At 58.5% G+C, this 15863-nt stretch overlaps 1 protein-coding gene across 7 annotated transcripts in view; it reads right to left on the bottom strand.

Annotated features, from left to right (window-relative positions):
* Positions 1 to 55: 55 nt before the first annotated feature.
* The window catches only part of RFX1 (regulatory factor X1), a 35426-nt gene continuing 19618 nt past the window's right edge, over positions 56 to 15863 (bottom strand). For 4 of the 7 annotated variants that reach the window (XM_070792685.1, XM_070792680.1, XM_070792684.1 and 1 more), the window contains 17 exons: positions 15576 to 15692; positions 14477 to 14572; positions 13692 to 14066; positions 12843 to 12937; positions 8612 to 8990; positions 6658 to 6839; positions 5552 to 5671; positions 5345 to 5460; positions 5006 to 5124; positions 4815 to 4924; positions 4226 to 4377; positions 4047 to 4144; positions 2833 to 2982; positions 2521 to 2729; positions 1749 to 1902; positions 1621 to 1666; positions 56 to 1483 (listed from right to left, as the gene is read on the bottom strand). In XM_070792685.1, the coding sequence (XP_070648786.1) occupies positions 1314 to 1483; positions 1621 to 1666; positions 1749 to 1902; positions 2521 to 2729; positions 2833 to 2982; positions 4047 to 4144; positions 4226 to 4377; positions 4815 to 4924; positions 5006 to 5124; positions 5345 to 5460; positions 5552 to 5671; positions 6658 to 6839; positions 8612 to 8990; positions 12843 to 12937; positions 13692 to 14066; positions 14477 to 14572; positions 15576 to 15692 (2688 nt within the window). In that variant the 3' untranslated portion in view covers positions 56 to 1313. Of the gene's footprint in view, positions 1484 to 1620; positions 1667 to 1748; positions 1903 to 2520; positions 2730 to 2832; positions 2983 to 3046; positions 3907 to 4046; positions 4145 to 4225; positions 4378 to 4814; positions 4925 to 5005; positions 5125 to 5344; positions 5461 to 5551; positions 5672 to 6657; positions 6840 to 8611; positions 8991 to 12842; positions 12938 to 13691; positions 14067 to 14476; positions 14573 to 15575; positions 15693 to 15863 lie in introns of those variants that run through there. The other 3 variants (XM_070792681.1, XM_070792686.1, XM_070792687.1) reach the window with 3 other exon arrangements.

The raw sequence follows: 15863 nt of genomic DNA, 5'->3' as shown, positions 1-15863 counted from the left end.
CCCCCCTCCAGCCCCCAGGCTCCCACCAAAGCCCGGCAAGTCAGCAGTAGCCAAATATGACAGTGGAATTTATTGTGTTTTAAGAAAGACTACAAAAAGATAGAAAACAGCTCGGCACACTAGACTACCACACGCGTGGACACTTTCACCGCCAGGAGAAGGGAGGCCCAGAGGAGTGGGAGAGGGAGTGGGCAAACCACTCCCAAAAGCTGTAGCACGCGGAGCACACAAAATAGTGATTTTTATACAATAGGTCAGGTTCTTTTTTTTTTTTCTTTTTTCGCTTTTTGCCATAAACATCTATCTCACAGGTTGAAAACACTGAGAAAACCGGAACAGATAAGGCCATGATGGTTGGAAAAAAACCCAACAAGTTACCGACTCCGCTCACAAATCGCACAATAGTCATGTGGGGGTTGGGAGGGGGCAGAGGTCCCACACACGGAGGAGAAGCACGGTCTCCAGGAGCGGAGGTGGGGGTCGAGTAGGAGCGTGGAGATTCCATTACAAACCAGCGGCAAGGGTGCCTGGGGGCTTGGGTACGAGCAAGCGGAGCACCCAGCCCCGGCTGGGGCAGGCGTGGCACTTGCGGGCCCGCTGCCTGCAGCAGGCCCCTCCGGGCTCATCGCCCGGCCCAGCCTGCTGCTCTTTGGAAGCCAGAGATGGTGCCCCTTCTGCCCTCCCCCTCTGTCCAGGCTGGGCAGTGCCCCCCTCTGGGGCTGTGGGGCACGGGAGGGTCCAGCACTGGAGAAGATGCGACACCCACGGCTTTAATTGCACTTATACCAAGGAGGGGGAAGCAGTGGGGTTACTGAGGGAGGGGTCCCGGGGCTGCTGCTGCCGACAGTGGTGGGTCCCCAGGTGATGCCCACCTGCGCCCACCCGGGGCTCAGGGCTGGGCCCAGGACAGGCTGTGCAAAGCCAGCGAGCTGAATAAGTTAACAGTTCTGCAAGGTAGGGGGCCTGCCTGCCTGCCCCCTGGGGTGGTGGGGGTGGGGCTGGGGGAGGGAGGGAGATGATGCAGCCTTTGGGGCCAAGGGGCCAAGCTGGCTGCCCCAGGGGGCACCTGGGCACTGCGGCGGGTTCCTTAAGGCACGTCTTTTGTGTCAGAGTTTGCAGCTGCGGCTCCGCCCGGCCCTGTGATTGTGCGGGCCCCATGGGGGGGTGGGTACCCCCTAGCCTTCCCTGTCTTGGAGGCCCCTCCTGGCCCTGGCCAAAGCTGGAGCGGTGACAGCGAAGCCACAGAAGCTGTGAGGGACCCTGGCGAGGAGGGGCAGCGGGGGAGGGCGGGTGGGGCGGGGAAGGCCGCGGGCTTAGCTGGAGGGCAGTGCCTGCACGAAGAGGCCGCGCGCGTCTGTCCGCGCCAGCTTGGCCGGTGGCTCCAGAGCCTCGGGGCCCAGCGCAGGCGACTCGCCACCGGCCGCGAGCGAGATGTCCTGCGGCAGCTCATCCTCGCTGTCCTCTTCTTCCTCCTCCTCCTCGTCTGGAGCACACGGACCGGGGCCTGGCTCAGCGCGGGGCGGCCGCGCCACCAGGCCCCTACGCGGTGCCCCAACTGGCGCCTCCTCCATCCCAGCCCCCCTGTACCGACCTCCAAACTCAGGTCCTGGCTTTACCTACCTTTGTCCGGGTCCAGGGGGTTCAGAGAGGTGGCCAGATTGGCGAACTGGAAGGTGGGGAGAGAAAAGGGGTGAGGGTCCTGCCCAGGGGCGCCCCGCCCTGTGCCCTCAGCGTCCCGCTGCGCGCACCTCGCCCATGACGGCGATGGGGGTCTCGCCCTTAGCCTGGGCCACACGATGTTCGATCAGGTAGTACATGTACTCATCGTAGAGCAGCCTGATGAGATGGAAGGAGCCGAAGCTGGCGGCACTGCGCAGGGTCAGGTCCCGGATCACCATGGAGCTGGAGGCGGCGACAGAGAGGAGACCCTCAGGCCTAGACCCACCTCTCGCCCCACTTCCCTGCCATGAGAACCAGGCTTGAGCAAACGCAGCTACCACCACCCAGCCCCGTACAAGTTTCCCCGGGGTGTCCATCAGAGAGGGGCAGGGCCCTAGACCCATCCACCACCAGCAGAGTCCTGCTACTGCTAAGTCACTTCAGTCGTGTTCGACCCTGTGCGACCCCATAGACGGCAACCCACCAGGCTCCCCCGTCCCTGGGATTCTCCAGGCAAGAACACTGGAGTGGGTTGCCATTTCCTTCTCCAATGCATGAAAGTGAAAGGTGAAAGTGAAGTCGCTCAGTCGTGTCCGACTCTTAGCGACCCCATGGACTGCAGCCTACCAGGCTCCTCCGTCCATGGGATTCTCCAGGCAAGAGTACTGGAGTGGGGTGCCATTCCCTTCTCCTGGCCTTCTTAAAAGGTATCCAGTCCCTCAGGGAGGCGGGACTTTCTCTGGCCGCACTCTGAAGGAGATGGTCCTCGTCTAGCCCCACCCTCCTCGAAGAGGCGGGGCCTTTTCTTGCCCCCTTTTGCCCTGCTGCAAAGCGAGCGCTTCCCGCCCAGCTGGGGCGCACCTGTAGAACGACCACTTGAGGAGGAAGAGCTTGGCGGCTTTGGGGAAGCCGGTGCTGCCCTGGTAGGGCTTGAGCACCTGGCTCACGACGCCATCCAGCCAGGCCGCCCACTGCTCCAGTGAGTTCTGCTGCTGCAGCGTCACTTTGAAGTCCTGCTCCAGCCGCTGCACCACGCGGTCCTCACAGCGGCACACCCACGAGGCCTGCTCCTAGGACAGAGCAGGAAGGCGGGCGCCCGCGACTCAGCTGCCGCACCGGGGGCCCGCCCCGCCGGGCTACCCCAAGTTCGTCACCTGCCCTACCGGCGCTCACCTGCACGTTGGCGAAGTCCACGCGGTTGAGATCGCTCAACATCTGGTTGATCTGCGCAGTGTTCTGCAGCACAGCGCGTGCCGCCTGTGCCAAGTGGTTGAGCGATGTGTAGCGACGCAGGGTCTGCGCGAAGGCGCCGGCCGCTGCCACCTGTGGGGCCCCGGGCTTGTGGCTTTCTTGGAATTCACCCTTGCCCCCGCCCACTCAGGTCCCTTCCCCCACCCACTGTGACCTCTCTGAGCCTTTTTCTTTCTCCGAAAAGGGAGAAAAAACCTTGTTGCTTTTGTTGGGAGATTAAAGGGTCAGGATTTGTAAACTTTGGGTCATCAGCCACACAAATAATGTGTCCAAAAAAAAAAAATTAATGTATCCGAACACTATTATTTTTAATCAAAGCATATAAGAAGATCTGGGAGGGCACAGCCCAGAAAGGGCACCGCTTCCATAACCTTCTGCTTCATTCTGTTTGATTATTCCCTTGAATGTCAACTCCGGGAGGGCTGGAGTTTTGTCCATCTTGGTCACTGCTGTGCTCCCAGAACTTAGAACCAGGCCGAGCACACAGCAGGTGCTCAATAAATGTGTGTATAATAAATGAATGAATACATAAGTCTTGCCAGTTCCGAAGGACTCCCCCTGGATCCAGTTTCTAGTTTCTCCACAGACCAAGCCCAGCTCTCTGGTCCAGCAGACCCCGGGGGTCATTCTTCTGACATCCAGTCTTGTGAGCATTTTCAGGACTTTAACAACTTTTTTTTCTTTCTTTTTTCCTTTTGCTCAAGAGCAAGCCCATTCCATCTATTTCCAAATATCTTGGTAGTTAGTGGATGTGTGGCACTGATGGAGAGGGCCATTATTCTGTTTCCTTATAGGTATCTTTTTTTTTTAACATTTTATCTCTTTCTGAACATCTAAAGCACTTTCTGCTGAAGCTCTCTGAAGAGAACTACCTCAAGTTTGCGTTTGGTTTTTATTTTAAGATGATGTGTTACATACAGAAATACCACAAGTGGGTTGTGTCAGAAGTGGGCACCTGAGGAAGCTGGCTTGTGAAGAGAACACCCACAGCTCACTCTGAGGGGACAAACACAGGGACGCATGTTATTGCCTTGGACAGGCAGAGGAGGCCGAGGCGCCCAGCGCCCCCAACCAGGAGGGAGGACCCAAAGCTGTGGGCCCGAGCTGGCCCCTCCGCCCCCACCTCACACCCTCACCTTCACCCGCAGCATCTCCTCGGGGATGTTCACCATGGCGTGGGTGAGCCAGCTCTCCAGGCTCTTGGCAAAGTTCCGGATCGCTTGGGTCAAGGCACCTGGGGGCGGCAGGGGGCTGGTGGGGACTCGGCGGGGGAGTGGGGCACGGGGAGTGGGGGCGGGGCGGGGCGGGCACTCACTGGGGATGGGCCGCAGCACGTCGGGGATGAGGATTTCCACCAGGCCCTGGTACAGCACGTTGTCACAGTGCTTGGTCCACTGCAGCACGGGCTCAAACTTGGAGAGGAGCACCAGGCTGGCCTTAGGCAGCCGCTTCTCAGCCTCATCGTGCCTGTGGGCACCCACCCGGCCCGAGGCGTTACGAGGCTGTTCCACAGTCCTGCACCCAGGGTCAGAAGGGCACAGCACCCTCACCCCACCCTGGGCTCGGGCAGGTACCCTCTGCCTCCTGAAGACCCCTGGGGTCAGGCTGATACAGGCCTCACTGCCCCCAGGGTCAGAGAGGGATCTCAACATCTTGTACATGGGGACCCAGGCACCTAGCCACTGCAGGGAGGAAATGGCTCGGTGGGGCCCGCCATCCCACACACAGAGCATCAGATTGGTCCCCAGGCACACTCTGGAGGTGGGTTCAGAAGGCCACAGGGGCCCCACAAACTGTGGGGATCAGAGAGGAGCCCCCCGCCCCTGCATGGTCTGGCCACCCCAGCCTTGAGGTCAGACTCGCAGGTGCACAACTTCCTCCCTTCCTCCCCCCGGGGCACTCACACAGCCAGCGGAGGCGCCTCGCTGGGCTGGCTCAGGTTGTACCTCCAGAAGGTTTTCCAGAGCGTTTCCACCAGTGTGAACTGCAGGTTCACCATGACATCGACGATGGCCTGTTGGGGAGGCCAGATGCTCGAGGGGGTCGGGGGGCAGCATGGTGCCCCTCACCCCTGCCCACTGCCCAGGTGCCCTACCTCACAGTGTTCCCGGTATAGGACCTGGAAGGCCTTGATGTCCCCAGGTCCGATGCCCTCGGGCAGCACTTTGCCCTGGAGATCCAGCTCTGAGAAGTCAGGGAGGCTTCTTGAGGCATCTGGAGGGCAGAGAAGAAACCGTGAGCCCCTTCCAGTCCCACCTACCCACCCCTTTCAGCCTCATCCTGGGATCCTGTTAAGTTGGCACCACTTGGCTACCAAGCTCCCCCATGACCAGTTGGGGTGATGAGGTTCAGGGAGGGCAAGTGAACCATCTGCTGGCTCTCTGGGGGCTGCACAGCCTGCCCTGGGCCCCACCCCAGTCCAGGGAGCCCTCACCCAGAAACTGCTGGTACTGCTGGACCTGGGCGCTGATGTCCGAGAGCCCAGTGGCCTGCTGTGGCCCCACGGCCACGCCGTTGGTCATGCCCTCCATTTTCTGGATGGGTTTCAGCCTGGAGAAGGGATGGGTGGGCAATGGGATGGGGAGTTAGGCCGCCACGTCCTTCCCTGCCTGCCAGCACCCACCCAGCCCCGCCTTCCTACCTCTGTTTTTGGGAGAAGGGTTGGCCCCGCATGGCCATGTGCTGCTGGTCCTCCATCAGCCGCAGCAGGGGCGAGCTGGCCTTGATGCGCAGGCCATAGTAGTGGTACTTGGAGTTGCCCCTGGGAGGGAGGCAGAGGGTGAGGGCTGGGCTGGGGGTAGCCCCTGATTATCCACTGGCAACTTTACATCGCACCCACCTCCTCTCTGCTAGGGGGCCAAACAGAGCCCCGGGGGTAAGACCCATGTTCCACAGAGCTGGGGGTGCTGGGCTGGGGAAGCCATGGGGACTATGGGGGCCAGGAGAGGCCCCCACCCGCAGACTGAGCTCTGTGAAGATAGGACCAAAGTCGGGGGCAGGCACTTAGCAAGTCTTTGCTGACTACTAGTCATAACAATTTGCCAGGCACTGTTCTGAGCACTGAGCACATGCGAAGGCACGTGTTTCTCATCTCTACCCTATGAAGGGTACTCCTAGCATCCTAGCCTGATAGCTGAGGAAACAGAGGCACAGAGAGACGAGGGACTCTGCCCAAGATTCTACATGCATGCCTGCCTGAATGAGGTGACACTCAGGCCTGAACTGGGAGCTGGAACCAAGAGAAGAGCAGGGCTTAGCCCAGAAAGGTGTGGGGGATCACAAAGGAGAGGCAGAGAAGGGTGGGCTCACGGGAGGGCTCCTTGCTCCTTCCTCTGTGAATTCACTGACTCACAGGCCGTGATTAAGCAATGACTGTGTGCAGCCCCCACACTCTCAAGGGGTGTGCATTTCAGCATCAGAAGACAGATCAGAAATGAGAAGTAACATGAAAGGCATCCTGGATGGGTGCTCAGGAGAAAAACTAGGTGAGATGGATGCCAAGGAGGTAGGGGAAAGCTGAAGTTTTAGTTAGGAGGGCCAGGGGATATTTGAGTCAGCAGACGGAGAAAGGCACAGAGTGCAAAGGCACATGCTCCTGGGGCAGGAGCATGTGAGCGTCAGAGGAACTGAGACGAGGCCATTGGGGCTGGAGAGGAGTGAAGGGACAAGGGGAGCAGAGGACCTTGAAACTTAGGGTGAGGGCGGGCCTTACAGCCACTGGGGGCTGTCAGGGGCAGGTGGCCCCACCTGGTGCCCAGCCTGCGGGTACGCAGGCCCATGAAGACAGAGCGGATGAGCTTGCCGAAGGACGCGGCGTTGACGGGCTCCAGCTTCTGTTCCTGGCAGTGCAGCAGGTAGTGGCAGTACAGGGTGCTCCGCGGCAGGCTCACGCCCTCGGCCGTCTCATAGTTTTCCAGGAGCCACTGGACCTGGGGCCCGAGGGCCACGGAAGAATCAGAAGAATGCTAAGAATGGCTTCCATTTCTCAAGTGCTCGTCGCTAAGTGCTCTATTTATTTCCCATTGTGATCTTGACAACCATGCTGGCGAGGGTGTCATGTCACCCTTGCCCATGGGAACTAAATCCAGCAGAACTCTCTAGAACTGCGCTGTCCCAGGCCATCACCACTAGCTGCGGAGAGCTGTTAAATGAATGTAGGCGGAATGGAAAATGCCAGTGTCAAAAGGTCACGTCAAGTATGAGTCCATCCACAGAACATTCTCGAAATGACAGTGTTAGAGAAATGGGGAACAGATTCATGATGGCCAGGGGTCAGGAACGCTGGAAGGGAGGAGGGTAAGGGAGACTTTAAAAGGGTAGCACCAGGGAGATCTTTGCGGGGACAGGACAGTTCTGCATTCTGAGTTTGATGGTGGTTTCCCAAATCTACCCATGTTATAAAAAGACACAGAAGTAGATACCCCCATATAAGACCAATTGTCAGTTTCCGAGTTAGATACTGTACTACAGATACATAAATTGTAACGAGTGGGGTAACTTAGGTGGGGGGTCCACAGGGATCTCTGCAGCTTCTGTGACCATAATTCTTTCAAGATCATTTTTTCTAAAAAACAACTCAGCGACTTCCCTGGAGTCCAATGGTTAAGGATCCACCTGCCAATGCAGGGGACACGGGTCCGATCCCTGTTCTGGGAAGATCCCATGTGCCATGAGGCAACCAAGCCCGTGCACCACAACTACTGAAGCCCGCACGCTCTAGAGTTCATGCTCCGCAACAAGAGAAGCCAGCAAGGTCAGAAGTCTGTGCCCCGCAACGACACAGACTGGGCACAAGTCCAAGCACAGTAACGAAGACCCAGTACAGCCAAAAGTAAATCATTTTTTAAAATTCTAAAATAAAAAAATAACAACAATTCTGTTTCTAGGACTATGAAACTCACATTTCCAGCACTCAATAGCCTCATGTGTCCCGAGGCCTGTACACTACGCAGCAAGCAAAGAACATATCCATCACTGGAGGATGTTCTATCAGACAGCATGGGTCTAGGGGAACACATTTTCAGAACCCACTCGGGAGTCATGAAGTCAGTTATGGGGGTCATGACCAGCATTAAAAAATTCAGACTAGAAGCCAGGCTTCCTGGGTGCATGAGGGATGTCCTGTCTTCTGAGAAAGCTTCGGTCTTGGTAATGATGTCCACAATGGGTGGCCGTGGGAGAGGGCGGGAGTTAAACATGACGGGAAGCCATCGCTCAGACCTCAAGCTCCTGGAGGACAAGGACCATGCCGGGACACCCCACCACAGTCACAGAGCTGATGACAAGCCCCATCAGGATTAGGCCCTAGGGCTGTTCCACAGAGCTGCTCTGGGCACAGGAAGGTTATCTCACTGCCTTTCTGGACAGACACAGATCCTTGCTTCGGGTAGCTCCTGGCATGGTGGTGCCTGCATTTCTCACCCCATGCTATCTATCTGCCATCGCCAGACTATCAGATTCGATGACACTTCCTTGGGTAATAGCTCCAAGAGCTTCAGGCGTATTAGCTGAGGCCCAGAGAGGCTGAGGAGGTTCCCTGAGGCCACAGAGTGAGGAGTCAACCCCAGGACCTCTTCACCTGAGTGCCCTGGCACCAGGCTACCCAGACTCCTGGGGACGGTGGCTGGCACCCATCGCCTGCTGCCCCTGCCCAGAGCCCCCCCCCAACCCCTGTCTCCTTTGGGGCTGGGTGGGCACTTACGGTGGCTGGTGAGGCACGGGTGGTGTGCGAGTAGGACTGACTGGCACCGCCCAGCATGTAGCCGCCTTGGATCACGTAGGTGCCTGCTCCGCCGCCGCTGCCGCCGCCGCCGCCACCACCCCCACCCCCACCACCCCCGCCGCTGCTGCTGCTGCCGCTGCCGCTGCCGCTGCTGCTGCTGGCTCCACTCCCACTGCTGGTGGAGCTGGCGACAACCTGGCTTCCAGACACGTACATGGGCACGGAGCCGCTGCTGGCCACCGCCTGGGAAGTGGCCGGGGTGCTGACCTGGGCAGCCGTGCCCGCGGCCTCGTAGTAGCTGGTGCCTGCCGTCTGCGGGTACAGTGGCGTCTCAGAGTAGGAGTAGGTGCTGGAGCGGCTACAAAAGAAGTAGAGGGCAGGAGACAGGGGATAAGAGCTGGGTGGCCCAGGGGCATAATGAGGGGGGCCCTGCAGTGGAGGGGGGAAGGGGGAGCAGGGCAGCAACAGCCCCATGCACTGCACACCCCGCAGTGCCTGATGGGCAATTCTTCACTGAATCCTCAAAACAGTCCTGTGACTTGGGAGTCCCCGCTTCAGCCGTGAGGAACTGAGACTGGAAGAGCTGAGTAACTTGCAACGGGCTAAACACTTCAGTCACTCAGAAAACAAACTATTGAGAGAATTCCCTGGCAGTCTAGGGGTTAGGACTCCTCGCTCCCACTGCTGGGGGGCCTGGTCGGGGAACTCAAATTGCTCAAGCCTGGTGGTGCAGCCAAAAAAAAAGACCAACAACTACTGAAGGCCTGCTTGGGCAGTGTTCTAGGTACGCTGGACCCAACAGTGGACACGAGAGAAAAGGCCCCACCCTGGGGTCTGGGGGAGGTTAACGTCCTAGCAAGGGAGCCAGAGGAGAAGCCAAGTGCAAAGGTAAATTGAGGGCACTTTGGAAGGTGGCACATGTCAAGGGACACGAGGTGCAGGAAGTGGGTGGGGAAAAGTGAGAGCTCTACTTCTAAATCCATTGGCTGCCACCATGAGGGGCTGGTCAGCGACGACTATTAAGGCGCATATATGTTTCGCTTTGACCCAGCGACCCATCCCGCCCTGGAGAGGTCTCCAACTATTCGGTCACATGAACTCAAGGCTGCAAATCGTAGCAAGAATAACATGGATGGTTGGGGGTGGGGGGTGGGGTCTATCTTTACTGGGATGTCAAGTTAAAAGCTGATGATTTCCTATGTGGGGGTGAGAGAGGAGGAGGAAGGTCTTGAGGTCCCACCAAAGAACAAGGTCCAGTATGTTCCATTAGGTGAACAAAAGAGGCAGGGAGGGGTATGGATGATACTTCGGGAAGAAGGGAGAGATCGCATGGCATTTCATTATCTGTATCTGCTATTCGTTGGGGTGAAGGGTGTGTGGACAGGGGCAGCCACTTCACTAAACATGGTTGGATACAGGTTTGATTTTTGAGCCCTCTCAATCCCCTGGAGAAGGAAATGGTAACCCACTCCAGCATTTTTGCCTGGAGAATCCCATAGACAGAGGAGCCTGGTGAGCTACAGTCTGCGAGGTCGCAATAAGACAGATACAACTGAAGCAACTTGGCTCACACGCACAATGTATTAGGCGTTTGAAAACATAAGCTGGGCTTCCCTGGTGGCTCAGTGTGTCAAGAATCTGCCTGCCAATACAGCAGACATGGGTTTGATGCCTGGTCTGGGAAGATCCCACACGCTGTGGAGCAACTAAGCCCATGTTCCACAACTACTGAGCCTGTGCCCTGGAGCTCAGGAGCTCCAACTACTGAAGGCTGGGAGCTCTAAAGTCCGTGCTCCACAACGAGAGAAGCCACTGCAATGAGAAGCCTGTGCATCGCAACTAGAGTAGCCCCCGCGTGGCACAGCTAGAGTAAGCCCACGCAGCACTGAAGACCCAGCGCAACCAAAAATAAAGAAATAAAATAAAAGTAATTATAAAAAACATAAGCTAAAATGTTAAAATCCAGAAAGGAGGGAGGCCCGTCAGGAGTGTCCTTGGCCCAGAAGGTGCTGAAGGATGCCGGGGAGCGGAGTCCTACGGGCCTCCCAGAGCAGCAAGGAGAGCAACTGGGGTGGTGGTGGGAGTGTGGTCACTCCTGGTGTACAGCATCATCCATCAGACCCCAGGATGCAGCTCTTGTTCACTGTGTCCTGGTTCACACACCTACATAGTCCACATCATGGCACGAGTGACTCCAGAAGTGTGTGACCTGAGCCAGTACTGCTAAGTGCCCCTGCCACCCGCTTTGGCAGGAACCAAAACCAGCCCAGCACCCTACCTGCAACACTGTGCTCTCAGAAAATGTTGCTATGGCAACTGTTTGCCAAATGACTACCAGAATGAATGTGTGTATCTAACCTCGACCACCTGATACAAAGAGCCAACTCACTGGAAAAAAAACCCTGATGCTGGGAAAGATTGAGGGCAGGAGGATAAGGGGATAACAGAGATTAAGATGGTCAGATAGCATCACTGACTCAGTGGACATGAGTTTGAGCAAACTCTGTAAGACAGTGAAGGACAGGGAAGCCTGATGTGCTGCAGTTCATGGGTTCACAAAGAGTCAGACACGACTTAGCGACTGAACGACAACAACTGGACACAGGCTAATCAGGGCCATGGATAGAAGCCCAGGGGGTGTGGCTTTAGTCAGAGCAGGAATCCAGACCAGCAAAGGGCTGGAAAGGTGGAAATGACCCACTGTGAGGGAGAGACAGAAGATATGGTGCCCTCAAGAAAGTCATACAGCAGAAGAATCTGATGGTAACAGCGGAGTTACTGTGTGATCACTCACACACTATAGTCACGGAGGGAAGAATTGAAACAGAAGCCAATGACAGACCAGGGAGAGGCAGAAGAGCCCTTGGGGGCCCTCGGGAGCTAGGCTCCTCTCTGGAATGTCCTCGGTGGCCCCCGCCAGCACTGGTCACCTGCACAGATGAGAGCCAGGCAGTGCGGGAAATAAATCAACAGAACCATGAGGTCGCTGGATGCTGTAGACCATGACTCAGGGGCCAGGGCCCCACACCCACAGGATCAGGACCCAGGGATCAAGTCATTCCATGAGCTAATCCACCCCCAGTGTCATGCCCACAGGGACAGGTGGTTGGGACGTGAGAAAGACATCAGGCAAATGCAAAGAAAGTCAGTGAAACTTCTCAAAACTCAAATAATTCATGTGTCCATGGGATTCTCCAGGCAAGAATACTGGAGTGGATTGTCATGCCCTTCTCCAGCAGATCTTCCCAACCCGGGGATCAAACCCGCGTCTCCTGCCTTCGCAGGCAGGTTCTTTAGCACTAGCGCCCCCTGGGAAGCTGAACGGACAACTAGAATAACTCTAAGTCCTGGAATTATTACTGTGAAGAAGGGGAGACAGAAGGTGGTGGTGTGTGGAGGATCCCCAGCAAGGAGCCAGAGCCGAGGTTAGGGCAGGCCTGGGGCTGACATATGCCTGATATGGCAGGTACTGAGGCAGAGCCATGTACAGCAGCAGAGAGTGGAAGTCGTCTACGTGCTAGCTGGGGGTGACTGGCCATATGACATTCATGCTGTGACTGAGCAGTGGAGTTACACACGGTGATTAAAGAGGATAACTGAGACCCACATGGAGAGCTCCAAGCTATGTGGCAGGGGAAGAAACAGGGGACAGAACACACTGCCTCTATTTCTCAACACACAAAGCAGGTAATTTCTATTCTCAGAGTTTCTCAGGGAGGAAACAAAGAAATGGGGCGCAGCATCTCCTCTGGGGCAGGCTTGGGGATCAGGAGTAAAGATTTCTTCTTCACTGTTTAACGTTCCCTACTCATTAAAAATTTTATCTTGTAAAATTAAACTTCTTTTCCTTTTTTGCAATTTCTTTTCGGGCCATGTCTTGTGACGTGTCAGATCTTAGTTCCCTGATCAGAGATCGAACCTGCGCCCCTGGCATCGGAAGCGCAGTCTCAACCACTGGACTGCCAGGGAAGTCCATGTTTTTTTGTTTTTTTGCAAAGAACCAGAGCCCCCTCCCTGACTCCAAAGCCTGACGCAATGCTGGAACGCCTTTCCCAACATGCCAGGGTCCCCTCTTCTTCACTGTTATCACCTGTTTTCACCTTGAAGGCTAGCTGGTCTGCTGGAGACTGGGGCTTCAAGTTCTGGGAAGGGATCCTGAGCAGACCCATGCTCCTCCTCCTGTCCCTTCCCCCACCCCCGCCCCACTCACATGGCACTCGCCGTGTAGCTGGCATCGCCACCCTCCACGTACTGCACTTGGCTGGGGTACACGTGTGAGACCGGCACCTGCTGGAGCTGCTGCACCTGGCATGGGAGGAAGGGGACACAGAGGGTCAGGGGTGGGCTGGCTCCCCACCTCCCTGCTTCTCAAAGTCTGGCAGCTGGCCAAGCTCACGGGGACTCCCAGATCCCCGGCTGGGAGGCTGCACTTAGGGGCGGGCTCTCTGAACACCCTGGACAGGGCCAGGGCTGGGAATGAGGCACAGCGGCGTCAGGAAAAGCCAGGCCTCTCTGCTTGAACTGGGGACAGCAAGGGTAGGGTTGAGATGAGGTGGGTGGAGGGGACCCCAGACAGGGTCCTACTGCGGGCATGAAAGCTGAACCCCAGCGGCAGAGCCAAGTTCTGGTACAAGCCTGACGGTTAAGCCGGCCGGAGCCGGGAACTAGCCATGGCTGTAGGAGAGGCGCCTGCATCAGGGAGGGACCCCTGCCTATGGGGGCGGGGCCTAGGTGCACAGGATGCGACGGGCGGAGCCGGGACCAGGGCTGGGGCCCCACTGGTGGGCCAGAATCTGGAACTACTGACAAAGCGGGGCGGGGGCGGGGCCTGAGTTCCCCACCCATCCCCCATCCCAGTCTGTAGGGGCAGAGCCTGGGACTAGGAGCCCGCTTTGGTAGGGCGGGGAGTGGGGGGTGGGGGGGTAATCAGAGATGGGTCCCCAGGCTGTTTGGGTGGAGGTGGGGGTCTAAAGGGCCTGCGGGGCCGGGCGCGGGCCGGGGCCGGCGGATCCCGCCCCCGCCCGCCCCTCGCACCCCCGCCCGTGCGTCCGCCACCTACTTTGAGGGCCGTGGCGGCCGTGCCGAACACTAGCACCTGGGGGACTCTCTGGATCCTGACCCTCTGGTCGGGGCTGGCTCGGGCCGGCAGCCCGGGTAGTGGCTCGAGGACCACTTTCTGCTGCGGCAGGAGCAGGTGCGGGGGCAGGAAGCCCACCAGCTCCACCCACTGCTCGGCGCCCGGCTCGTAATGGGGCGGCAGCAGCTCGGGGCTGCCTAGCTGCGCGGCCTCCCCGCGGCAAGCTGGCGGTTCCGGGGCCAGCGCACCCGGCCCGGGCCCAGGCGTGGGCGGCCGGGGCGGCGGCGGCTCCGGTGGCGGCGTGGGCCAGGGCTCTTGCTGCTCTGCCTTCCTAGCGGGAAACTGACTGCCTGAGCTCTGGAGGACAAACAGAGATACTGAGGGGTCACCGGGGCCGGCAGCGGGCGGCTGTCCAGGCCTCCACCGCCCACCGGGCTGCTGACACTAGGCAGCAACCCGACCAGAAGACCCCACCCGGTGTCAGGGAAGGGGCAATCCAGAGCTCTCTCTTAGCAAAGCCTGGACCCTGAACTGCCCGGTGCTGGCAAAGAGGAAGGCTTGAGGCCCATGGTTGGAATTGGGAGTCCAGGGTGGGGCTGGGTTTCTCAAAGTTCCAGCTGCCACCCTCCACCCAGACCCCCCCAGGGGGGCTGCATTCCCTCCCTGCGGCCTGAGGGGCCTGCACCTTCCCCGCCCCCGCTCCGCCCCCCCCCCACCTCCGGGACTGAGCCCCAGTTTGCCCAGAGGCATGTGGGTGAGACACACACCTCTTGAGCCACATGGACCGGCTGGAGTCCTTGCACGGTGAGCTGCTGCACGGGGCCAGCTTTGGGCACCTGTGGAGTGGCCTGAACCACCGACCTCTGCGGGGAGGGAAAGGCAAGTCAGACTGCGATAGCCATGGCCAGGATGGCTGCCCGCCTGTCCTCAAGCGCCACCCCTGTCCCCAGCACTGGCAGCCTTTCTCCAGCTTTTCACTACTGGCCCCACATCATGTGGCTTCCAGGTTCCTTAGCAGGTTGACTCTGGGTGCCATGGTGAACCCGGGCTCTACCAGGTGAGGCTAACAGGAAGTAGGACTGAGAGCTGAACTTGGAGCTGACCGAGGAGGGGTCCCTGCTCCCCACCCCAACTGCCTACATGGTCATCCCGCACCTCGGCATCCAGCAAGTCCTCACTTCCATGCTATGGCGGGGACGCCGGCATTACCCTCAGAACAGAGTGAGGGACAGAGGCTGGGAGGCGGGGAGCAGCTGAGTGATGAACTCAGGGCTAGATTCCGAGGGGCTGTGGTGTCTGGCTGGAGAATATCTGTTGAGTCCTTCAGGGTGGAGTTTCTGCTTTCCTCCAGGGAGAGCATCTATGGCTTTCATCTGGTTTTCTGAGGGGGTGGAAACCACCCCCCAACCTGACTGGTAATGACCAAATGACAGACAACCCTTGCCTTATAACCTGCTCTGGCCACGGTGGCTGGCAGCTCAGAGTGAGGCCTCCTCTGGAAGATGGGGCATGGACTTAACAGGCTGAGGCCTCTCCCTGAGCCCCTTGGGGGCGAGCCAGGACTTGGCTCCAGGCAAATGGGCCTGGAGATGCCAAGGTTGCTTCTCGAAGCTGTTCCCAGTGCCTATTCAGTCTGAGGTGCTTTCCACAGCAGCCCCAACCACCTAGCTCCCTGGCCCTCAGTATTTAGATGAGAACGTAGAGTCTGGAGAGAAGCCGAGCTGCTTGCCGCAGGCCCCGGTGGCTGGCTGGGGCTGGACCCCCACCGGCTTCCCCACCACCACCCCGACAAACAGCTTTAGGAGGATGCAGAGGCCACTGGGCTGGCACCCCTTGCCCCTGCCACCGCCCGCCTTGGCCTGGCACCTCTTGGGTGACGGGGACACTCTGCTGGACGCCATGGACTTGCAGCTGCTGTGGCACCGTGCCCGTGGGGGCCCCGGCCGTCTTGCCGGAGGAGCTGTTGGCCTGCACCGGTGACCGCTGCAAGGGAAGGAGGCGCAGAGAGTGTGTGGGGCAGCCGGGCCCTGACAAACCCTGTCCCAAGAGTTATTCGGGGAGGACAACGGCTGGGGGGGACGTCTCCCAGCCACCTAAGCTGATAACTGTCCCGGGCGTCCAGACGCCTGGTCCCTCCCGCAGCCCCAGGGATCC

Source organism: Bos indicus, chromosome 7 (genome assembly GCF_029378745.1).
Source record: "Bos indicus isolate NIAB-ARS_2022 breed Sahiwal x Tharparkar chromosome 7, NIAB-ARS_B.indTharparkar_mat_pri_1.0, whole genome shotgun sequence".
Classification (NCBI taxonomy): domain Eukaryota; kingdom Metazoa; phylum Chordata; class Mammalia; order Artiodactyla; family Bovidae; genus Bos; species Bos indicus.
Note: the sequence above shows the minus strand (reverse complement) of the source record. Positions and strands in the feature narration are given on the sequence as shown.